General features: G+C 40.9%; 3 protein-coding genes across 5 annotated transcripts in view; 1 reads left to right on the top strand and 2 right to left on the bottom strand.

Moving 5' to 3' along the window:
- Positions 1-3,887, bottom strand: part of sertad2b (SERTA domain containing 2b) — a 41,709-nt gene extending 37,822 nt beyond the window's left edge. The window contains exons 1-2 of the mRNA XM_062401142.1: positions 3,799-3,887; positions 3,375-3,479 (exon numbers count right to left, since the gene is read on the bottom strand). The gene's annotated coding sequence lies outside the window, so the exon portion shown is untranslated. The remainder of the gene's footprint in view (positions 1-3,374; positions 3,480-3,798) is intronic.
- Positions 3,888-8,897: 5,010 nt separating this feature from the next.
- On the top strand, positions 8,898-14,577 carry inaa (internexin neuronal intermediate filament protein, alpha a). The gene is made up of 5 exons (XM_062401309.1): positions 8,898-9,200; positions 10,767-10,997; positions 11,202-11,729; positions 13,391-13,515; positions 13,663-14,577. The coding sequence occupies exons 1-5, from the start codon at positions 8,910-8,912 to the stop codon at positions 13,853-13,855; spliced, it is 1,368 nt and encodes a 455-aa protein (XP_062257293.1). The 5' UTR covers positions 8,898-8,909; the 3' UTR covers positions 13,856-14,577.
- Positions 14,578-14,891: 314 nt separating this feature from the next.
- pcgf6 (polycomb group ring finger 6) lies at positions 14,892-23,988 on the bottom strand. Of its 3 annotated transcripts, none has more exons than XM_062401307.1 (11): positions 23,950-23,988; positions 23,562-23,668; positions 22,839-22,938; positions 21,621-21,717; positions 21,070-21,125; positions 20,335-20,394; positions 19,622-19,739; positions 18,660-18,687; positions 18,076-18,174; positions 15,891-15,977; positions 14,892-15,771 (listed from the first exon to the last, which is right to left on the bottom strand). In XM_062401307.1, the coding sequence occupies exons 2-11, from the start codon at positions 23,634-23,636 to the stop codon at positions 15,721-15,723; spliced, it is 771 nt and encodes a 256-aa protein (XP_062257291.1). In that variant the 5' UTR covers positions 23,637-23,668; positions 23,950-23,988; the 3' UTR covers positions 14,892-15,720. The 3 variants fall into 3 exon arrangements, with proteins under 3 accessions (XP_062257291.1, XP_062257292.1, XP_062257290.1); XM_062401308.1 differs by lacking the exon at positions 23,950-23,988 and adding an exon at positions 23,836-23,946; XM_062401306.1 differs by lacking the exon at positions 23,950-23,988 and adding an exon at positions 23,790-23,936.
- Positions 23,989-24,719: the final 731 nt, after the last annotated feature.

Genomic DNA, 24,719 nt, shown 5'->3' with positions numbered 1-24,719 from the left:
ATGGCTGGATGGCTGGATGTCTTGATGAATAGATGGATGGGTGGATGGACGGATGGATGTAAATGCTAAACTGCTATACTAGCTGTCAATGCAATGCTAAGGAGAGGTTTATGGGAACTCACTCTGTCGCCTGACTGAGTGCTCTGCAAAGGGGATAAGCTTTTTTTGTTAGCTGTTGAATTAATTTACAATGTAGTAACAAAAAAAAGGCTCAACCAAGTTTTTCCAGATGAAAAGAAATATGAAGCTGATGATAGGTGATATTTGGTGGGTGAGTGGCAGCCATCATAAGGGTCAACATGACATTGAACAAGACAGTCCGACTGACCTGTTAGCCCCTGAATGCGACAAAATTAAAAGGATTATTCTGGATTTAGAAGGGCTGGGCCCCAGTGAAACATGCCTGTTTACCCACAGGTCCGTTTTAACGAGCTTAATACAGCGTCCACACATGGAGACACTGAGGGTCAGAGGCTCAGGTTCACCAGATAACCCTGCTTACAGGGGAAATTAGAGGGGATACCTGTTCCCTGACAGGGGCTGGTGCAGCGGAGTAATGCCGGTCCTGCTGAAGGATTATTGTGTGGTGATGCTATCATCACAACCACTCTCCCACTGTCTATTTATAGTTCACAGAGCTCTCCCTCCCTCTCCCTTCCCCCTATCTCTCCCTGTCTCTTTCAGTCTCTCTGTCACATTCTCCATACTAGATGCCAAATGTATTCAAAGGAGAAGTTCAGAAAAAAACAGACCCTCCAGTAACTGGTTAGTGGTTTGAAACTCAGACAGCACCTGTCCACAAAGAGCTACTCTTAAGTTGATGCACTTCATATATCCCCATATACCGCACATAAATACAAAATGTTCCACAGAGAGGATAACATAAAATTTTGATTGTAAATCGAGAATACAGTGGATAATAGTAAGAATAAGTGTAATGTCCTATTCAAGGGGATTTTTAGTCGTATTCGTTGCAGCACACAGACACAGGTACACAGCTCCATGCTCAGAGATGTGGAGACAATCCAATGCTTATTAAGGTGTTTAGTTCAGATTTTAACCCTTGCAGTCGCACCTCACTTGTGGAGCAGTTCATTTGAGTGCTGGAGAATTGAGTGTATTTAACTTGGTCAGGGGAAAACAAAAACGTCCTTCACTTGCACATGGAGACCGACCTGTTCTGTGGAGTGGATTTAATGAACAAACTATGCACACAGGTTAAGTGTGCTCTGCAACAGTTTACCAGCTGTATGCCAAAATTATCCAGGTCATTACAGAGAGCAAAAGCCCACCACACATTTGTCTCTGTAAATCATAATGAAGATATCACTGTTCACAGTATGGGTTTACTAACACTACGATAGCAGACCAGATTTCAGTTGAACTGTAGGGACCTGACTTTCCTTGAGGGTGTTTCGTGTTCAGACATAGACAGCGAACGATGGATGCATGGCTGCTGATTCCGTCTGCCAGACAGACAGCGGAGCCTGAGCTTCTGGCGAGGAACACAGACAACCCACGGCACCTTAATCTGGATTAGCTGCTAAATTAGAGGCCTGATTGCTTGTGTAATCCCGTTGACAAAGTTCCGGCAGCCCCCATGGCCATTTGACGGCGGCCAATTAGTTTTGGTCAGCTCTAGCCAGGCCAGCACAGGCCAGGCAGGCTGACTTGGCTGATTCAACAGCCATAGAGAAGATTTGACATGGAAGTGAAAATGTACAGATCATAGCTGTATGACGTATCATCAGAAAAGAAAATGTGACAAATGTGTGTACTTTTGTCGAAAAGCTATAAAACCATCATTAATCGTTCAATTTAAAGAAAACTTGTTTAAGTTAGGTTAAATTTAGGTCATTTTATTACCACACAGAACGTGTTTTAAAGTTAATGGAATGTCATGATCTTACTAGCATTAAGGTATCAAAAAATAATATCACACGTTTACCTACAGTAAATATTGAATACGTTTCAAGACCAGGAGATAGCCCGGTGATGGTCCAATTATCTGCGCCTGAAACAGTTGAGTAGTTTACAGAGGAAATCACTATTTGGTTGGAACTGATAACAACAGATGGTTGTATATCTGAGACAAGACAAAAGGCCTCAGCTAGACTCTATACACTATACTTTATTATCAGATGTCCTAGGTCACAAGGTTGGGAACCAGTGGTTTATCTTTAGGTATGTGTCATTTTATGTTTTTTTTTGTATTTTCGTTTTTATGTCAAATATAATTCGGAGTTAGATTTCTAAAACAGCATCAGTGGAAACATTCACCTGACCGAAAAATTACTTAATTACTTTTAACCACCTCATGAGAACACACTGTATGGAAACGTCATGACAGCATTATAACAGATATATAGCAATACTCTTGTAGACAGACATACACGCGCACACACACACACACACAAACAAACATACGCGCGAGCGCGGGCACACACTCTCTCTCTCTCTCTTTCTCTCTCTCTAACACAGCAAACTACACACTCTGGATCAGGTCCAACTGACTGCTGCAGCAGAACAGGATATGATTGTCAGTGTGTGTGTGTACGCGCGTGTGTGCGTGCTTGCGCGCGTGTCTGTGAGTGAGTTTAAAGACAACCTGATTATGTAAAGCAGAGAGCAGCAGCCAAACAGCGAACAGCTCTCCACAGAGAACACTGTGGTCAGTTCATCCAACTCGAAACGGTCCAGGTCTCTCTAGCGGCTACAAAAAAACATTTCCAACTGGATTCCGTGAGAAATCTAATGATCCCTCGAGTAATTCATAAATGAAATGTGCCGAACATAACTAACATTCATACATTTGGAACTTTGAGAATCGATTCCCTCGTCTCGGGACGGCAGTTCCACTGTCTCGTACAGCAGCTGAATGATGTCCAAACAGGGGGCACCGTTACCAAATTTAATATTTCATAATATTATACCACAGTGCGTGTACCATGTGATTGCCGATTTTAAAATCAGTTTCAATGTATGTATTAGAAACTATCAGCAGCGTATTTCTACCACTTTTTTGCTTTAAACAGCAAACCTGAGCGGATTAACAAGAGTTTTCCAGTGTAGCTCGGCGGTACTTTGTCCCACGCAGTGAAATGGTGCGTTACGGGAATTCCACGCAGCGCTTTCCGTCCTGTGAGCGTGTATGACTGGTGTGGGCAGGCGAGAGCACTTCGTCAATTTCATTGGACACGTACACGTCCCATGTCGACCGCACCAGGGGGAGACTTGACGAAGATGTTCAGCGTGCTTACATGTGGAGGCAGCGTGCGTAAAACCGTGCGTAACCTCCTCACGGAGAGGCTCAAAGAAACAAGCAGCGGACATTATCACACAGCAGAGTTCAAGGCGCAGTTGGAGACACTCACCCTGTGTGGCAGATCCGTCCAGCACGGAGCTGAAGTGGAGGGTATGATGGAGGGAAGCGGCTCTCTGGGTGTAGCTGTGGCGGTGGAAGAACGCTCACTCCCTGGCTGTTAGGATGAGAAGTTTCTGTTTCACCAAACGCACTGATGGACCAGGAGCAGTCCAGCGTCTCCACTGACACAGATCAATGCGAAGTCATGTACGATCAGCCACACTGGCGATGCGTTCACGTGCCGCGGAGCAGATCGTAAACACACACAAACGAGCACTTTGCGCGTGCGAAGTCAAAACACAGGCTCCAATTGGATTTTAAATGATAAGTGCGATAAGAAGTTACAGATTATTGTAGCTTCTGAGTAGTGTAGCTACCATTTAAATATTCATTTAGCAATTCAACACAAAATCTGTTAGATTAACTATACTTACAAAACATGCGACTCCAGAAGTTCCCACTACATTCTCCTGTTGATATTTACACGCTTGGAAGATCTGTGTGACTGTGTCCCGTGGTTCCCTCCTCGTGTGGATATTTATGTGATACGAATTAAAAGCCTCGTATGTCCGCACGGTCCCTGAAAGCAGCAGCGGGCTGTGTGTGTGACAGACATGTCGTGCGGTGACTCAGAGCTGAGTCACAGTGTCGTGTCCCGCCCACACAGCGGCGGCGGCCAATGGCGCTGGGGCGGACACGCAGAGTGTGGCGAGCAGTCACGCAGCCTCCACAGCCCGTGTGCGGGTTTAAAGGGACGGAAATCTCCATCATCAGGCAGGTGGGCGGGAACACACGCTACATATTCACATTCGGAATTAATATGAACATTTAGGTATAAATATGAAGTGGATTACATAAACACTAGAGATAAACTGTGAATTAATCCTCTCCAATAAGATAATTCAAATACATTATTTTATAGCCTAAACAAGTAATCTAAATACCATCACAATACTCTTTCAGAGTTCACACTGGGGACACACAGACACACACCTGTTAATGTGTGTCCTCTGACTTTATGACTGCTTTGGAGATGTGGATCTAATTTTATATTTATCTAAAGGAAACTGGTGCTGGCTCACTGTTGAACAAGTCGAGCTGGATGTTGACTGTGAATTGTGTTCTGTGGAGTTTGTGACCACTAGTAGCGCTGTGGAGCCATGTTGGATTTCTGACTTGGTGAGTAGTAGAAGAGCTATGTCTCAAGTCAGGGGCCGCCTCCCTCTTAGGCTGCAGTTGGGACAGCCAACCTATTCTGGATTCATTGCACTTTGGTGATTTGCTGATTTTCAAGGAGATGATGAGACGCCCAATGCTTAAATTGTTAGTATCACGCTTCAACTCAACCGAACAGTTAACGGTGTACATATTAAAACTTTCCCACCAACTATGGCTCTGTTGTTAAGCAACAGATGTTGGTGGGAGGCGAGACGTATTGGTGATGGTAATCACAGGAAACCTTGGTAGGCAAGACCGTGTCATTTTGATTTGGCCTAAGCGGCCCACGAAGAAAGCTTTCTTCTTCCTCAGGCCACGAAGAGCGCAGCCTCTGGAGGTCCCTGAATTGGGACATATCACCTCAAAATCAGTTTTAAGCATAACGCTCTTCTGTGTATTATGTATCGTTATCAACCGATGTTGCTAACGATACTTACCTGGCGAGAGCAAAGTCCACTTCTTCATGTATTTTCCACATAGAGTTTAATTCAGGGGGAGTGACCACCATTTTTTAGGTGTTGTAGAACTTATAGTTACTGAGTATGAGTCAACCCAGTTTCCAGAGATGTTGGGATTCAAAAACAAATCACATAGTTTCAATGACTTCAATATTCAGGATTATGGACACACCATCCCTAGAGGTCCATGATGCTATAATGGCCCGATGGGTGGAGAAGTAATGTAAGATCGTATAAACTCACTGTAGAGTACAGACGTTTATCAGATTGTCGCTTTTGTTCAGCTCCTCATTTTACCAGTGAGCTACAGGTTTGTCAGAATGATCTGTGCTCACAAACAAACATGTCAGCACACAGCTCCAACACCACTCAAAGGACTTCAGAGGGGCTGGAAGATGAGGTAATTCTTGATTTACATTGACCTCTGCTGGCAGTTCAAGGAAACTGCAACTCAAATTCCTTAATCATCAACTACTCCTTTAAATTCAACCTGAGGGGTGTAAACAATTATCCTGTTGGATGAGGAACCACTGAGTGCATTGATCCAACAGGATATCATAGCAGATAGCTGCACCTCCAACCTCTACCTACCACTTCTGTCAGTAACCTGTAGCTCTATCTCCACCTTCAGATTCAGCAGTCTCATTAACCTGCATCTTCTGACGGACAGGTTTAGCCCAAACCTTCACCCATAGTTTCCCTTAACTCCTTCCTGCAGCCTTTGCCAGCAACCGGCAGCCCTGGCCTCCAACTGCTCCACCTGATTCTGGCAAACAGATACAGGTCAAACCTCCACTCACAGTCACTTCCAGCTCCAGGCTCAAGCCTCTTTTAACCCACTGCAGCATTCTCCTCCTCCTACAGTAGACAGCTCCTTCCACTTCATGCATCCTCCCTTCTCAACAGCGATTTTCAACCTCTGCCAACTTCCAGGATCTACACCTTAAACTACTGACAATCGGATCTAACTTCACCCCTACTTTTAGTTCTTTGGTAGCCACCCCTTGGCCTCTACTGGCTACTCTAGACGGCAGCGTCATCTCCAGTCTTAAGGTGCCAGTGAAAAACACGCAGTTACAGTCTTACCTAAGAGAAATCCTCCATGGGAAATCATCCATTGGAAAATTCACCACATTGACATTGAGACTTGTACTTTCATGGCAGCACAAAGACCAGATATATCTTGTCTTTTACATAAGATTTGTATAAAGTTTGCACTCATTGGATTCCTCATTGAACAGTTGATGGTCAGAGGGAGAAAGTTTAGTGCTGGGCTTTGACTGACACCACCCTAGCCCTATGTTTATTCCCACTGCCTCTACATTCCAGCCTACATAGGACACAACATACAAGGCATTGTAGATCTTCATTGTTTCTCCACACAATCAGGAACAATCTGCAAATGCTGCACTGACTGTATCTGGCTCCAGTGTCACATTGCGTCTATTAATTTGATTAAACAAGTCTTTATTTAGGAATGTGCACCATGGGGGGCCAATATAAACGGAAATGATAGAGCTCATAAAAGCAGATGCTGACACGGAGCTTCTTTAAACAACGATAAAGACCACAACATTAGTTATTAATGCAAGAGCTCTCTGAGGCTGCTGCTGCTGCCACTGGAGAAATCAACTGTGTGTCCCAGTTGTGCTGCCTATACCCTCACATATCCAACACTTTAAATCTATTATTAGCAGTGCAATGCAAAGATGTCAAGTACAGTAACTTTGGGCAACTCATTGTATATTAATCAACATCACAGATGAATAACTCACCCAGACTGGGTGAGACTCGTATAAGCATGAAACAGATAAAAAGCATAATTTCCTTTGTTTTCCCTCTGGAACTCTCTACCCAAACACATCCGTGACTGCACCGACGTCACCATGTTCAATACTCTAATCAAAACTCACCCTTTCAGAAATTGCTTTTAATGTGAATGTTTGACATGGACTCTGCGTTTATATTGTGTTATTTTTTTTGCTCAACTTTTAATGTTGTATTGTTTTTGAGTATCATGAAAAGTGCTCTTTAAATAAAACGTATTATTATTATGTTGTTGTTGTGAAATGCTTTACATCCCAACTGACTCTAAACTATAAATATAAAAGTGTTATAATATAATTATCGACTGAACTGGAATAAAAAAGACAACCCTTGCACTCTTTCTTTTTTTTAAACCATCAAACACTGACGTGATTCCATTTTAAATGATTCCCTTTCCATTTCCATGGTGTAAAATGACCTGCTCAGTCACTCGTGTAGGTTTTATCAATTTAACGATAAAACAGCATCAGTAGACCTTGTTCATCAGTCAGGGCTTCAGGGATTTATTTCCTGCGGCAGAGAGGAGGAGCTATTGGGCCACAGTGGCACCAGAGGCTGATGGGTGATGAGCTGAGGAAAGACGAAAGACCCATAGACTCTGAATAAGAAAAAAACAAAGATATTTAGTGAATAAATCACCTCTTTACATAAAGGAAGATGCAATTTGAGACCAGGGAAAGGAATTTGGCATGTCATGAGATGGACTGATGTGTTAGTTTCTTACCATTTGTTGACATGAATACAAATACACAATATTACAGCCCAAGTCTTCTGTTCGGACCCTTCTTCAAGGTTGGGTATCAAATCAATTGTTCTGTTGCTTTAATGCTCCTATTATTTCAGTTCACATGTGTATAATATGAATAAATCTACAGTTAATTTAATTACCACAAAATAATCATGATGACCATCGAACCTCTGGGCTCAGCCATGAATATATACTTTCTAGCAGGAACGTGGGCTCAGTTTAATTGTGATGATAAAGATTGTTTCACAAACAAAGAATATAAACGAAATATAAATTACAGAATTCACCTAAACAATGGAGGAGAAAAATACAAATATTTTCCTTACAGTTTTATCCAAAACCAGAGTCTGAAAGCTGAAAAAGTACCCTGAATTTATTGTTTTTTAATATGAACATTGGTCCCACATTATCCAAATGTGCTCAACTGAACCAGAATAAACAGGTTGGAGCACGTCGCCCCGGTTTTAACCTCTTTACACTGACTTACAGATTATTTTGGATTAGATTTTAAGGTTCTTTTAATTACTTACAAGGCACTTAATGGTCTGACTCCTCAGTATATTGCAGATTTTTTAAATCCTCATATAACCCAGGGCACACTTTGAGATCCACTGGCAGTGGAAGGAGATGCAGCCGGTGGAATCAGTAGCTTCCTTTAAATCAAGGTTTAAATGTACATTTTCTTTATTAGAATTAGGTAATAAAGAAAATGTATTACAATATATTGTAATGGGCAGTAATATTAAAATTGTAATGTTTTATATGTTTGTATGTATTTTAAGTTTTTTTACTTTTTTATTTTATTTTATCTATTTATTTCGAAGCAGTTTGTAACCTTGAAAAGTGCTTTATAAATGAATTATTAATATATTATTTGATCAGTTGCTGTAAAATCAACTTATCATGTAACGTGGAAGTAAATTCTCACACTGCAAGTCTCAGTTGTCTACTGAGGCTTAGGTTTGATGCTCGTTCATTCATTGGGATTTTGTGCGTCTGCCGGTGTGTTTAGTGAAATACAGACTGGAGGTGTGGAGGAGGACGACTCCATCACATAGTGAACACATGGAGAACAGGTCTGGGTAAAACGTGGGGGAAGTGAGATCACTCTTTCTGTCTATCTCTTCAAGAAGCAAAACCTCACTCAACATCTTCACTTCACCTCACACGTTATATTGTCTTTATTCAGTGTCCCTCCATCCGTAAAGTGGTTCGCTCCACCTGTCACCTGCTCTATATAAGCTGCTGCAAAGCGCTTTACGCACATCAGTGCTTTCTCCGACTTACCGCAGACATGAACTACGGGGACCGCTACACCTCCTCGTCCTACCGGAGAATCTTCGGGGACTCCTCCCGGTTCCCCGTCTCTCCGTCCCGCACCGGAAGCGCGTCCTCTCGGTTCCCCCCGGGGCTCAGGTCCATGGCGGCGTCCCGCAGCCACGCGTCCTCGCTCAGCTTGTACCGGAGGACGGGACGGTCCTCCTCTTTCTCTCCGGTGCCCACCGACTCAATGGACCTGACCCAGACTTCTGTCGTCAACAACGAACTCAAAGTCATTCGAACCAACGAGAAGGAGCAGCTGCAGGTAGATTATATATAGAAATATATAGATTTATATAGAATAGTTTATAATGATGTGTTTTTATAGTAAATTGTAATTAATTTTTAGTATTTTAAATTGTTCTTTATAATAATATTAACTTACTTTATTTATATAGCACCTTTCGAAACACAATTCAAAATGAAAAATATAGGGCAAACCATAAAAACTATTAAAAATCATAAATTATATAAATTAACTGATCACAGTTTATAAAATAAAATGGTGTTCAACAGCTCATTCTTATAAAACGTATTATTGTATTAATTTATGACCAATGACTTTCCAGTTGTGGTGTTTCAGTCTTTCAGTATCAGGCCTTGAAGTCATTTAACATTTCCCTATCTAGAGCACTAAATATCCAGATGTAAACAAGCATTTTACTCCTCTCATAACCTCATTCTGAACTTAAGCCCTTTACCAATAAAGCAATTCAGACACATTTATCGTAAAGAAAGAACGAACAAGTGTATTTACTTATAAAAAGGTGACCTGGCCTTTTGATCGCTTAATAGACTGTTACTTTAATCCCTATTAAACTGATGCTTTTTTCACCCACATTTCAGCACACCTTTATAAACATAGCCATAAAATCAAGCAGTAATCTGATGAAAAACCTCTGAACCATCTGAATACCTCAGGGTCCACTGACTTGTATCTTCTCGACCTTTTCACCGTATCCCAATGGCTTTTAGGATTTGACTCAAAAGTTGAGTTTGACATGGCAGCATGGTGACACCTTCTGTGTGATACAGGCAAAAGCTCATGAACCCGGCTCTGTCACGATCTGACATTATTTGATTAATTATTTAATCTATAAAATGCTACAACAAAGGACAAACCAGTTTCTCAGATTCCAAGCTGACATATTGAAATGTGTTATTTTGCTCATGTAACCGTCCAAACCCCTCAGATGTTTATGTTTACAATAATTAAGAATCAGTTATCGAATGGATTATAACATGGAGAATGAAATGTTCTCTTCCAAAAACTGTATTTGGACCAAAAGTACCAGGAAGTGTTTTGTTTCAGGAACGTTTTTAAAGGAACTAAAAGGTTCCTTTAAGTGCTGCTGATCCCTACCCCCCCAAAGCTGGGACTTGCAGAGTAAAAACAATTGATCTAAACCAGTGCTATCAACGAGGTCATATCTGTAACTGTTTCAATATGTTTTGAGAACCCAGGATGCAGGAAGACAAACAGGGAATGTGTTTAATACCCATGTGTGGCGATGTCACACTTCATGTTTCATACCAAAGAGGTGAGAGAGGCGGGAGATGTACTTTCGATATATCACTTTATTCTTAAAGACAAGTTCGACCTTGTGGAAAAACTAAACACCTTTTGAGTTTTTGTGTCAACTGATGGTTGGAAGGGGATGGTGGGGTGAGCGTGTTCAGCTGCAACATGTAACTCAACCACTAGATGTCACTGAATTCTATACTCTGAACCTTTAATACACTGTCAGTTTTGGTTAGAAGCCTGTCTGGTATTTTAATCCAAAGGTAAAATATTGTGTGATTATAAACAAGCCTTTATGCTGTTGCACAGGGTCTGAACGATCGCTTCGCCATGTTCATCGATAAAGTGCGTCACCTGGAGCAGCAGAATAAAGTGCTGGAGACGGAGCTGTTGACCCTGAGGCAGAAGCAAAATGAGCCGTCCCGCGTCGCTCACGTCTACCAGCAGGAGATGAGGGACATGCGGTCACAGCTGGACGACTTGAGCAGGGAAAGGAACCATATCCTGATCGAGAGGAACAACATAGAGGACGAGCTACAGGTAAAACCACTGGACAGTGGTAATGATAGGGCACATTATGTTTGATGCATGTCAGGAATTTTGTTGACACCATTATCTCATTATTTTCATCTTCATTATCTAATTTCTTAAATCAAAAATAAGCTGTGGAGTTATGTGGATATGTGTTTTATTTCAAATCTTACTTGTCCACTAATTCACCTCTCTCTCTCATTTCACTTTCAGAAACTCAACGTGAAGTTTGATGAGGAGGTGATCGCACGGGAGGAAGCAGAGCAGACCTTGAAGTCTTTCAGGAAGGACGTGGATGACGCTGCAGTCATTCGCCTGGACCTGGAACGCCGGGTGGAGTCGCTGACGGACGAAATCACCTTCCTGAGGAAGGTGCACGACGAGGAGATCCAGGAGCTGAGCAGCTTGATGGAGTCACAGCAGGTCTCCGTGGAGCTAGAAGTCGCCAAACCGGACCTCACCTCAGCTCTGAAGGAGATCCGCAACCAGTACGAGTCCATCGCCTCCAGGAACCTGCACTCGGCCGAGGAGTGGTACAAGAGCAAGTTTGCCAGCCTCAACGAGCAGGCGACCAGGAGCAACGAGGCCATGAGGGCTAGCAGGGAGGAGATCAACGAGTTCAGGAGGCAGCTGCAGTCCAAGACCATCGAGATCGAGACCATGAGGGGCACCAACGAGTCTCTGGAGAGGCAGATCGCAGAGATGGAGGATGGACACAATGCTGAAGTCACATCCATGCAGGCAAGTAATTACAGTCATTAAAAACTATAGTGAACCTACAGCACTGTACTGTTCCCTTGTCTCCTACATCTCTCAGGGAAATGGAGGAGTTTAGTCCCCAAGCACACTCATTTCTGCACATTTCATTTCCAATTAGCAGTTCCAACCCGAACATTATTTCCCTTTCATGACGGTTATCAAGAGATTAAATCACTCTTTCCGGAACTCTTTTATAAACATTATTTAAGTGCTGACTTGTGAATGAAAACCATGATGGGGAAAAGGGATCGTTATTTGCTCTCAGTCACCTGCTTCCAGGCTGCATGGAGGTCAGTGCTGTCTGTAGAGTAATAGGATTGGAAGCCAGCAGATCTCATGGTCCTGAATTATGTCACAGCTTGAGTAAAGCTGTTTGCGAACTGCACACATTGGGGCGGTCCCAAACCTTTCAATGTCAAGTTTGAGTAGGCGCAAGGAAAACAACATACTGGCGGTGTTATCATTAAAATAATCGATCACACGCCCTATGATTGCAGTTCCTTTGCCAACCACTAAGAAAGCAGAAGTTTGAGACACTAATTAAACCGCAATGAAGGCTGTTTGTTGAAGAGTTGATGAATCAAAAAGCTGAAGGAGAAATTGTGAAATGAGTGATATTTGAGTGTAATCCAGCCATAATCTCCACTCAGTCACATAGGCAAGCAGTTTCATGATTGCTTACAGGAACTTTGCTAAACTTAAAGTCTGGAAACCTCTTACTTATAGTAGGCATGGTATTACTTACTAATCATCTGTAAGTGTACATTATTTATGACTGAACTTTATCACTGCCTATTAACTATTATTATTACTTACTTATCATCAATATGTATATTAATACTTATTACTGAGCTTTGTTATTATTACTGACATATTTATATGCAAGTACATTATAACTTGTTATTAGGCTTTATTATTGACATTTACTTACTGATTACTGAGCTTTAGAGTTGAATGATTTTTTTGCAATGCTAGCTCTTCCTCCTTTTCCATCTTTATACTTAACTAAGCTTACTAGCTGCAGCTAGATAGGAAAGAGAAAAGAAAAAGTAAAGAGTATAATTAATGGGCAAATCGCTAATCAGAGTAGATTAAATAATGTGTCAGCATTAGCGCTGGTAGTTCCATAAAAAACTATTTATTTATTTAACAGCAAACAGCAAAAACAGCAAATTCTCAGGTCAAATGTCAGCAGTGAGGCTTCCTGCGAAAATGTGATAAATTATATTTATTAAATAATGATGGGGAATTTGAATTAAAAAAAACCCTGTCTGTAATAATAACCTGTTAAAGAAAAAGTTATGACTCTCACCTCAATGTTTGAGAACTCAGAGTCAGAGATCAACTGATTCAAGTTCAAGGTCTGAAGAAGACACGAAACAGTTCTGAGTCAATCAATGGTGCGTGTCTATCAGATTAACCTCTGACCTGCTAATTCGGATAAAGGAAGGCCATCTGCTTTCACTGGCTCTTTACAGAGGCTAAAGCTCCAAAAGGATTCTTTATTCCCTTTGAGGAAATGATGCCGCAGGAAAATAAGTACAGTTGTTTAGATCTATGCACATGTAAATTCATTGAGAAAACTGCTGATAATGTCCTTGCTTTTCTCTCGTCTGAATCCATTGTCATTTCAATTGTAACAGGACACTATTGGCCATCTGGACTCTGATCTGAGGAACCTGAAGGGTGAGATGGCCCAGCACCTGAGGGAGTACCAGGACCTGCTCAATGTCAAGATGGCCCTGGACATAGAGATCGCTGCCTACAGGTGCTGAGAGGATAAAAAGGACAAACCCAGCAAAAGAGGACTCTCTTGACTAGTGGACGCCATTGAAAAAAAATATCTTGAAGCATTTGTGGGACGTGTAATGTCTGCATGTCCACTCTGACATTTTGTTTCTCTCGGTCCCACAAGGAAACTGCTGGAGGGGGAGGAGACTCACTTTAACTCAGGGATGTCTTTCGGTGCTGCAAGCTTCAACTATCAGCCGCGAGCCTCCGCCAGCTCCTTCAGGAGCAGCCAGAGGGAGAAAGAAGGAGGCATGAAGGAAAGCTTCAAAGAGATCAGCGAGGACAAAGATGAAGCAGACATCAACTCCAACAACTGAGCACAAGCACAGACAGATATATAGATAGATAGATAGGGAATTCAGGAAAGTGGGAACACATATTCATTTTATGTATAGTGAGTTGATAGTTTCTAAAAGAACCATTTATACAAATGTTGTGGATTTAGAGGTGAAAATCTGTATTTTGGGTGATAATCAATATCCTTTAGTTGACATCTTTCCTGAGTCATAGGTCTCAGTGTTGGATCTTTGGAAAATAAACTTTGTTCCACTCCACATTTAACAAACAAAGCCAACCTGGAAACATTTTAAACAAATCTGGTCTAAAGGTCTCCAGAGATTAACACTTTTCAAATATTGTACAATAGTAAATGTGTGAGCAAGTATTGAATATGGATGTTTTTGCATTTGCTGCTGTATTATATTGCACTGACACCTGTGTTTATCAAGGGAAGACACTTAATGTTAGTGTAGTTCTCTGTTGTAGCAGTGCAGAGCAGTGTCAGTTTAAAGCCCCTGTAACACAGAGTTTAAAGAAAGGACACTATCTGCTCTTTTTCTTTGTTTTGTTTCGTTACAAAGTGTAGAAGTTTCCCTGCTCTGAGCTTAAGCTACAGAGCTGTATGGTGGAAAGATCTATGGTGACAGAGAAAAATAGTTCAGTACAATGAATACAATGCTTCAGTAGGAAAACTGGGATGTTCCTTACTGTTGTTTTTAGTGGAACTGAACCATGCAATGAATAAATGTCTAACAAGCTGCTTTCCTTTTTTTTTTTATATCCACATCAACATATTCACACATAGAGGAAGACGTAAAGCTGCCTCCAGTTAGATGTTTATGTCCATTAGCGGAAGAACCTCGGCTCATTAACAAACTGCAGAACTTATTCAAGACAGCAAGATATTTAGCAACTGCAAAAAAAAGGTAGGGAAGCTGTTATCCCACATTTTAAGTTCTCAACCAGTCAGGGAGGAATCCTTATCCAGTGTGTCCTGATAGGAAGTTATTTAGGATTCATGAAATAAACACTATCTATCAATAATCAAAATTTGAAAGAGCAACATGGAAGAACGAGGACACCCTTTCTTAGTTGTGCAGTCATTTATTCATTCAAACTGACAAAACTATTTTTCAACAAATCTTACCAAAAACCTCTGCATAGAAACACCCTTTAAATAAATGCTTTAGTGCTCCGATGAGCAGGACTGAAAGCTGGCTTCATCGTGTCTGTTGTATTCATTTACATCAGTTGACACTTCATAAAAAAGTTAACAGCGCTTAAATTAAATCTGTAAATCAACCATAAACAAACTGGAAAAGACGACGTGTTGATCTGAGCTCTGAATATCAAAATGTTACACGCAAACACAAACCTTTGGTAGTGGTAGTTTGAATTTTCAAGCCCTTTGAATCAGTAGTATCTGAAATCACAGTCAATCAGTCATTAAATACAAAAGTGAGAGATGGGTCCCTGGTTTCATAGAAAAAGAGGCAGCTTGTATCTGCTTCACAGGCACTTTCTACTTTCTATAAACAGAAGTCATGCACAGTGTGGCTACAGCAGAAGTCACGTTCTGTACAGTGAAAGCCCACTGAGCTCCACCTAAAGACACCTTGGCAGTAGGAGGAGGAATTTCCACTTTCGGGTTGGAGTTACTCCTTCTTACATGCTGGCACTTAAGTAAGTCAAATGTATGTACCCGTCCTCCTGAGAGATGAACATTTGATGCTACAGTGAGAAATTTCAGAGAACAGTTGATATATTTTCATTCAAGAAGACCATGTTTGGAGATATTAGGCGCTAACATCCAAGATGGCCGTGAGGCAGGTATAACGCAAAGGTAGACACTTCACTCCAAATGATAACTAAGAGTCAGAGGAAAAGAATCACAATCTCATGGTCAGGGGAGGGCGGGCAGGATCAGGCCAAACTGCAGCACCAGCAGACCGTCCTGGAGCAAAATTGAAACCAGAACAATAAGATTACTCATTGGGATCAGTATTGATGACATTCTAATGAAATCTCCATCACACAAAGGGATTTGTTGCTCTGTGTGATTCTGGGTCTTACTTGCAGCGCCGCATCACCCACGGTGCTCTGCACGTCTTTGAGTGACTGGGAGGGATCTAGGAGGTGATCGCCACAAACCACATCCACCTGCAGGAGAATCAGAGCCAGTTCTTTGAGCCAAGAGAGAACTGTGTGTCTGTCTGTGTGTGTGTGTGTGTGTGTGTGTGTGTGTGTGTGTGTGTGTGTGTGTGTGTGTGTGTGTGTGTGTGTGTGTGTGTGTGTCTGTCTGTCTGTCTGTCTGTGTGTGCGTGTTTAGATGAAACAAACAACTCTTTGGATTTCTGGACGGACAAACTATGAGTATCGAAAACTTGGTTTGGATTTGACCTGAATCATTTGACTGACCAAAACACTGAACAGACAGGAAAGAGACCTATAATAAACTGGATGAAGATGATGAGTAAACTAAAGCCTACTTCACACTATATTTTCAGCCCGACTCCACAGAAAGTTCTGGAGGCTTTCACTCAGACATTGGCGTCCACACATACAGCCTCTCAGCAGAATGTCCGGAGGTTCTCTGGAGTTCAGTGCATGTCTGAAAACAACTTAAGTTTGGGGAACAGACACACTACTACCCCACTACCCTCCAATAAGAAGTCTGTTGTCTGGTGTGAACCCAACAACTTCAAGACTTTTGATCACAAGACAGAAAGTTATGTAGTGTGATCTGCATAGTGATCGGAGAACTTTGAAAGTCACGGTTTAAATTGCTTGTAAAAGTGTTAAAATTTAAAGGAAGGTGTTCTATTACTCTTGAAACCTCTGCTGCAATGAACAGTGACCCTGGGCTGATCTTTGTCCTTCCTCTCCAGGTTTGTCCAGACAGGTGAGCCCTAAGGGAAAGCTGCTAAATCCTCATCCATGTGTTTCTAAATACCAAATACACCAACTCCTAAACTCTGCCTCTGGTAAACCGATCTCACACAGACATCCCTGTTTGTCTGAAGAAACGAAGACACTTCTGGACGTGACACCGATCGTTTTGACCCCGAGCCTCCTCTGACAGCCTGCCCCCTGCTCTGAGACAGACATGCGGTATCCCTGCACTAACAACTTGATCGTAATCAGATTACGGTTGTCCTGAACGAGTGTCTGTTGTCCTTTAGATGTAGGCGGCCTGCTGAGTTTTGACCTGAACAGGTGACTCCTCTATGTCGGGACAGTTAAATAATGTTGGAAAGTTTGAATCACAGAGTTCATTTCCTTTACTGTTTCCTCTTTTTCACTGCCAGCTTCAGACCACATGTTACCCTGGTCAGGAGGATCATACAGGAGGGTCAGCTGACACCTGGCCGATGTGGATTTGTGGAACACGAATAACGCGGCGACCCAGACACATGTTTCAGTAAGGTTAAGACAAGGCTGAGTGTTGCTATAATTTAGTGCCAAACAAGTCCCCAGCATTCTGTCTCAGACATTTTCAGTTATCCTGCTTTCATCAGGATAGTGTATTATTCCAACAACTAGTCATGTGACTTAGGTTACCCTTTCGAAAGTATATATGGTGCTATTGCAGTGAGCAGTTCTTAGATATTTCTTAATTAAAATAAACTACTGCATAAACTAAACAAATTCTAAAATCTGCAGCTGCTCGTCCTTTGACAAGTCAGATGACACACAACAAACCCTGACTGCATTAAACACACACAAACAGATGTAGACATCGGGGTACGGTAGCTTCAATTTGTTAATCGAGAGACAGGTGATCAAATTCTACTATTCAGGGAGCTGATGTTAACCAAAGATAGACTGACACGTGTCAAAATGTGCCTTGTAGATTTGGTTTTGGATGGATAAAATTGCCACCACTTTACACAAAATCCATAATGACGAGTTAAAAGATATTTTTTGAAAAACTGCTATTCTACTAAAAACCGACTAAAAACTTTAATGGATCTACATCTACAGTGTGATTGGCAGGCTTCTATCTCCAGTCCACATCCTGTGAATCAGACGGTCATTCAGGTCACTAACAACACAAGCTACATGAAAGGAACACCTCTGAACATGTCTGACGCTGCTGTGCTCTTTTGAGTGTGCTCAATGTGCACACCTTCATTAAAGTGCGGTGCCAACTTCCGTCTGCTGTCCTACTTCCAAGTTGGTCCAAAGCGCGAATCAGGATCAACACTGTGGTCATGTCACTGTGTTGACCGATTAGCTGTAAGCCTGGCAGACTCACCAGGCAGGTTGCGCTAAGCTCCATCTTCCTCCTGATGAACAACTCCACGTGCCGGATGGTGGCCTCACCGGACACCCGAACATACCGCCTCTCCAACGGCTACACAGGAACAGGTAGAACACACTGTATCAAAGTCTTCCATTCAAAAATACAGAATATTCAGGAAAGAATCTGGTTCATGTCATAAGAAAATGTTCAACAGTGGAAAAAGCTGGGTTTGCCTGTTTGGAACATGTTTACTCTCATACAGTCTTGTTCAAAAGCAGACTTATGGTGTTCATAAACCCAGTACACACAGATTGTATGGCTGCTGGTCACAGTGATAAAACTGAGAGACCAGTGTTAAAAGGCCAGAAAAAATTGCATAATTACTTTGTAGAAAATGTGAACGACACAGTCCATGATGAATAATGATCTGCTTGGTAACCACACTTCTTGTGATAGTTAGTATATCCAGCAGCCAGTAGATGTTATACTATATTATCTGTTACAGTGCATCATAATAATAGTAACAACAAAGATAATAATACAAAAAATAATAACCCTTATATGACTTGATAAATATTGAAGTTTAAGGTTGTTACCTTAAAGCCAATAATGCCCTCTTCAGCCCTGAGAACAAAACAAGAGTAGATGTAAGTTCATTTATTTCGTATGGCGCAAAAAAACACAGATTAAGACAACAGCATCATCTGGTGATCTGCCTGAGTAACTGCATGGTAAATTCGTTCATGTCTGCAAACTGGTCTTCTTCTTTTTCTAAATAGAAGAAATGCCAACTAGGAGTAAAACTCCGGTCAGTTGGTCTTATTTACATCTACAGACAAAAAGCAAAGCACTGAACCTTAAAAATTCAGTGATTGCCAAACTAGACAATGATTAACACCTGCAACACAGGGCAAATATAAAACAATTAACCTGCAGGTTTTTGTTTCCCTCTGATTGTAATAATACTGAGTTTCACAGAGAACCTTTGAGTATGTTTTTTTTCAATGGGACATAAGGTACACAATATGAGTAGGTGTTCATCAGTATCAGGGCCTTTTAATGACAAACCATTCGACCAGGTCATAGCAATAATTACCAATGGCTGCTTTTTTATTAGCAGTTCCACATTCCTGATAGTGTGTATGTTCACTTATTTGCTTAGTGGTTCAGCTAAGAGGGCATACAAATTTCGTGCAGATCCAAATCACGGGGAGTGTCTAGGAATTTTTCAACACTTTCGTTGATTTTTCCAATTGGTGTAGATCCAAATAAAAATCTGGACCTAATGAATTTAAATGTTTCATACAGGTCTGCTGGTGTTTGGTGGAGGTCTGTGCTCTACTGACTGCCATCTTAGTTAATGCAATAAAACATCTTCCCGGTGAGACGAGGGAAATGTCATGATATATATAGAGAGCAAGTGGTCAAGCTCAGATCTTTTGGGCTATATTTTTTTTAAGATCTTTCAATTGCATATTAATGCACTGAATGAAAAGAGACAGAGTACCTAAAGCTCTGTGTTATTGCTCGATTAAGAGCTGTTCAATGAGATCCTTACCCAACAAAGTCCAGCAGCAGAGAAACATCCAGCTCAGGAGGAATGGTGAACACAGACTGAGGAGTGTTATCTCTCCTCTGCCTCTTCATCACAACAGGAGCTGGAGAGGTGATCACCACTGCAAACAAGAGACGAGAAAACACAGAGGAGAAGCTTGAGTGACCAACTCTGAAGTGTTTGCTATGGTTGTGCTGAAAATCTTCATCGAGAGATAAAAGAAGATACAGATGTAGAAGAGCACTGAAAACTACTAAAGACATTTCCACAAAAGGATGGTGGAAGGATGCAGTATAAGTCAGGGAAAAACATATTCAATTGTGGTGTGCATCTGGAGCATCCTGCGGCCCCACTTTGTTTAACATAGCAATTTAGGGTGTTTTTCTACCTTTACACCGTTTTCCTAGGGAATAAATCATGGACCTTGATGACATTTTTTGGGATTCAGTTTAAGAGGAGTGTTGGGCCTTGGCAGAGGTATTGAGTGTCATTGCAGTTCAGATTTTCTTTTCCATTCAGTATATTTAGTACTTCACGACAACTATCACAACAAAATCGATTGATATTTTCTCCTCTAAAATGAATAAAGAGGAAAAGTGATCAAACGTTTTCTCTGACCTTGAGTAGATTTGTTCACCACTGATCTCAGTCTGACAAAACAACATGTGTTCCAGTGTTCAACCTGTTTACTGAAACTTTTAATGCAATTGTTTTACCTGGTTTAGGCACCTCCATCCCTCTCTCTTTGTAGAAGTTACACATCTGTTCTCGTTCATCTGTAGAGAGAAGAGAAAAGACATTAAACACATCAGTTATATCAAATGCATCTAAATATATATTTACATAAAATATATACAACAAAACAGTCACGACATGTGAAATATCACAAAAATGTCAAAAGATTCAAAATCCATTTGTACAAAAAGTGTTTAGGTTTGTATATCTAAATAAAATGAAGAGAAGACTCCCTTTCTTAAGAAGCTCAACATGAGATTATAAAGATCCACGAAAAAAGAGCAAAAATCACACAATAGTTTTAAAAGACGAAAACTATCCCTGACCAGGCAAGTCAAAAAAGTTAGATTTTAAAGTGAAAAGTAAAGCAACAGAGCTTGTTGAGCAAAGAGCAACTGGGAGCAATAATCTGGGAACAGCAGCAGAATCTCTCTACAGATGTATCATACCCAGGAGGACCCAGGAGCATACAATAAAATATTAATATTTAAATATTTAAAAAAAGAAAACTCATTATTGCAGGAACTGAATTTTGTTGCAGTTGGTTCATATGAATGATGTGAAAAGAGAAAAGTTTGATTAAGAAAACTCTTGTCAAAGATCCATACAATCCGTTTGGGACAGAATTGTATTATATGGACAAGACTTTTCATACCATGACATTTTTGAGATATTAACTGGTGTACTGTTCTGTAATACACTGTACATGCACTTACACTCCTCCAGGTAGGGAATCATTTTGTAAACAATGTCCTGCAGTTGTCTGTCAGGCCTGTGGAGAAAAAAATATTGAATAGACTGCTTTGTTATAGACCTGAGTAGCAGCAGATAAACAGTTTAAATATCATAAATACCCCCCGGGTCAGGTTTAATAGGAGTAAAGGCTATTTTGTGCCCTGTGCAATACATTTACTGAACCTGAATATTGGATTAAGTTCTTTTTTATATTTAGCATGTATTTCTGACTTTTAGACACATCACATGACATTACATATTACATATGTACTTTTTGTCTGTATTCCGTTCTGTTAGCCAGGTTTCCCATCTGGGATAATAAAGTAAACTTGAACTTAAATTTAAATGTCACAATTCTCTGTCTCAAACTTTAACCGAGAAAACTATTGTATTCCAGTTATAAGAATGTGTTTTTCAACCCTTTTGCTCTGACTAACTGTCGAAAACCCTGACAATCTGACAGCCACTTGCTAATTTAGCAGGTTTAACAGAGGACGGTAAAAGTCATTAAACATCCAGAATGAGCTCCTACCTGATGTTGTAAAGGGGTTGACTTTGATGGACCACAATGTTGCATGTGGGACACCTGCTGCTGTAGAAGAAGTGCTTCACGATGCAGCTTTTGCAAACTGAGAAAAAGTAAAACCTCACAATATAAGGCAGGAAGTCAGGTGTGTGATACAGTCAAACTAATATGGACTTTTGAGGCTGATATAAATATTAATATGTGAATAATCTTGTGAATATATTTAAGCTTATATTTATATTTATAAAAATACAGAAACATGTCAGATAAAGATCCCTGAAAAGAATAGTGATTAAATCATACAATGAGCAGGACGTTTTTCAGTTGAAATGACACGTCAGTTGCTTTTATTGGACAAAGCTGAGCCCTTCAGCTATTGTTTGGCAGTGAATAAGCTCTAGGGGCAACAGACAATAATTTGGAACTTCTGCTATAGACAGCCAATATCTGGAACAAGACTCAATCTTCTGTTCACCATACACTGTTTACAGTAATACAGTCTGATGAGTTATTGTTATCACATGAGTCTAACATTTCTCCACACAAAACACAAACCACAATACTTCTTGTATGTGTTTTAGATTTTAACATTTTTGCTAATCTGAATAAAGAGCTATCAGCATATGCATGCAGATAAATTAAAAAAGCCAATAGCAGAAGACTTTCGGTCAATCTGTTCTCTCTCTCTTTCGCTCTCCATGCTGGTAAACAGTCCTGTCTACCAGCGGGCAACAAAGGGCTGCTCACACGTGATTGGTCAAACTAGAAACTGAAAACAGGAGGCTTCCTGCCCCAAAATGTTGCCCCTCACCTACACATTCTGCATATTCACATGTAAAATATGTTCATAGTGATAAGACCAGGATGAATTTGATTATATCTTTGGCTCTTATACATATGTAATATAAAACACATACATACATATATATATACATACATATATATATATATATATATATATATTTGTCTGGAATACAATGATATTGGCCGACAATACATTATTCCAACCAGTTTATCAGCTAGTGTCTTGAATACAGTCTTGTTGAATTCTGGCATTTGTTGGATATCATGTCAGGGGTTAAATGGCTCCCTAGTTCAGACCAATATATTACATCAATGTATTCCATCGTCCTTACTAAAGGTTAGATCTCCATCAATGCATGTATGTTTTTATACACTCTCTGGGGACTCGAGGATCTAGCTGACACCTGTTTTGTAACTTACATGTGTGCAGACACTCTGTGATGGTGGTGGCGTCGATGAGGAAGCCGCAGCACAGGGCGCAGCGGATGTATGGATAGAACTGGTTGAGGGGGAGCTTTGGCTGTGGGGACATGAACATCCACAGTGAAGAGACACAGCTAAGAAATATCCGGGAGCCTGCATGTAGGCTTGATCACGTGATTTAAGGGCTCGCTCAAAAAAAGCGATGAAAAGTAACAGCACTTTCTCACAAATTCAGACTCGAGAAGACAGGACAAAAATGCCAAGAGGGAAATCAGGGCTGGTGTGAGTGTGACTACATCATTCACAGGATCGAGAGGAATGAGAGGAGGCAACAGAAGAAGCAGGAGGAGGACATCATATCTAGAATTAGATGTTGTTACACTGTCCCAGATACCGGCCGCATACACATTCACTGCAAGGCACAGTCCAGAGGAATCCGAGGTTCAGCTGTAGGGTAGGGTAGGGCTGTGTTCCGGTTTTTAGAATCCACGGAAATAAGAAAAAGAATCGAATCCAGTTATATTAAACAGATGTTCTGGAGTTCACTCTATTCCAGAAGGTGACAGAACTGCACCTGGAAGTAGTTTGCCAACCGCCATTAGAGCACAGAAGAAGGACAGCACTTTTTAGATTGTTTTTCAGTGCGTGTGACAGTTCAGTGAGCAGGAGGGGACATGAACACCGACTGTGAGTAAAGCAGAACAACAGTGATGAACGTACCTCGGTCTCTGAATCGCTGTCCGAGATGTGCGTGGACCCTTCATGACTCCTGTGACCATACGGAGGTGATGACATTCCCAACGACAACAACTTCCTTCACCTTTCACCTACAATGACAAAAAGCCAAATTTAGAAATTTTAAAGTAGAGCATGTCTCTAGACGTCAGAGATGTCAATCAGTTGCCGGTGTTTTAGCAACACTTGGCTAACTGACTACGGTTAGCTTACTCTGTTAAATAATACCGACACGAAAGCGTTTCCGTTTGAAGCTTACGTTAGAGTTTAGTTTGACAATGTGAAAGCCTGTTTCCCTGCTAATATCACGTTTGATCACCTTCCCGGTATAAAGTCCCTCCCTTCTTTTATCTACTTTGTAGTCCTCACTCACGTTAGCCACCGTTTCCCTCTCGTGTTTCTCGAGCGGCCACAACAATGACACTTCCTTCTTGGACCTTTCAGAATAAAAGCGACTGTAAGGAGAAAAACGAATGAATTGGATGTCAAAATACATCATTGGTCTGACTCTGTCCTTTGATTTGTATTCAGTTACATTATTACTGGCCAAAAATACTTATAATAGCGTATAACAGAGGGAATAATAAAAAAAAAAACAATATTGTAGCGATATGGGGGTTTGAATTGTCAAATAAAGTGTGAATGAAAGAATTTGGAGATACTCTAGGGATTAAACCTGCAGCATAAATTCTAGTAAATTCAAAATCTCAGTAATTCCACACACGGTTGACAGGTGCCATGCGTTTATTTTGAACACACAATGATGTATTATCCGGGAAAACTAAAGGATAAGAAGATTCTACTTTGATTTTACCAGCAGGGGGCGCTGTAAACATATAAATGCAGCCAGGTCAATAATACTTCTTTATTTATTGAGGAGCAGAATTCATTCCTTTGTTTCTCTTGATTTATTTTCGTGAAAAAAAAATATTGAGATGGTTGAAAATGGATAACGTAAATTTCATTTTTCAGCACAGCCATAGCACAACATAGCATAGCATAACAATCTGGAAATACGTCAATTAAATATATTCTCATTACAGGGCTGCAGAAGGACCAATCACGTTTGGACCACAATTCATAGATCGACACGTCAAAAAGAGTCTTCACACGAGGACACAATATATATAGAGAGAGAGAATT

The sequence above is a fragment of the Platichthys flesus genome, chromosome 12 (assembly GCF_949316205.1).
Source record: "Platichthys flesus chromosome 12, fPlaFle2.1, whole genome shotgun sequence".
In the NCBI taxonomy this organism is placed as follows: Eukaryota; Metazoa; Chordata; class Actinopteri; order Pleuronectiformes; family Pleuronectidae; genus Platichthys; species Platichthys flesus.
The sequence above is the reverse complement of the archived record's forward strand: the minus strand, read 5'-3'. Positions and strand labels throughout refer to the sequence as shown.

What these genes read in the sequence shown, in the direction of transcription:
- inaa (XM_062401309.1), top strand. Translation starts at nt 8,910, where the DNA reads ATGAACTACGGGGACCGCTACACCTCCTCGTCCTACCGGAGAATCTTC. An exon ending in ACATAGAGGACGAGCTACAG is followed by an intron (nt 10,998 to 11,201) that starts GTAAAACCACTG and finishes TTTCACTTTCAG; the next exon opens with AAACTCAACGTGAAGTTTGA. An exon ending in ATAGAGATCGCTGCCTACAG is followed by an intron (nt 13,516 to 13,662) that starts GTGCTGAGAGGA and finishes CGGTCCCACAAG; the next exon opens with GAAACTGCTGGAGGGGGAGG.
- pcgf6 (XM_062401307.1), bottom strand. Translation starts at nt 23,636, where the DNA reads ATGTCATCACCTCCGTATGGTCACAGGAGTCATGAAGGGTCCACGCAC. An exon ending in CAACCCCTTTACAACATCAG is followed by an intron (nt 21,126 to 21,620) that starts GTAGGAGCTCAT and finishes TTTTCTCCACAG; the next exon opens with GCCTGACAGACAACTGCAGG. An exon ending in CTGCTGCTGGACTTTGTTGG is followed by an intron (nt 18,688 to 19,621) that starts GTAAGGATCTCA and finishes TTTTGTTCTCAG; the next exon opens with GGCTGAAGAGGGCATTATTG.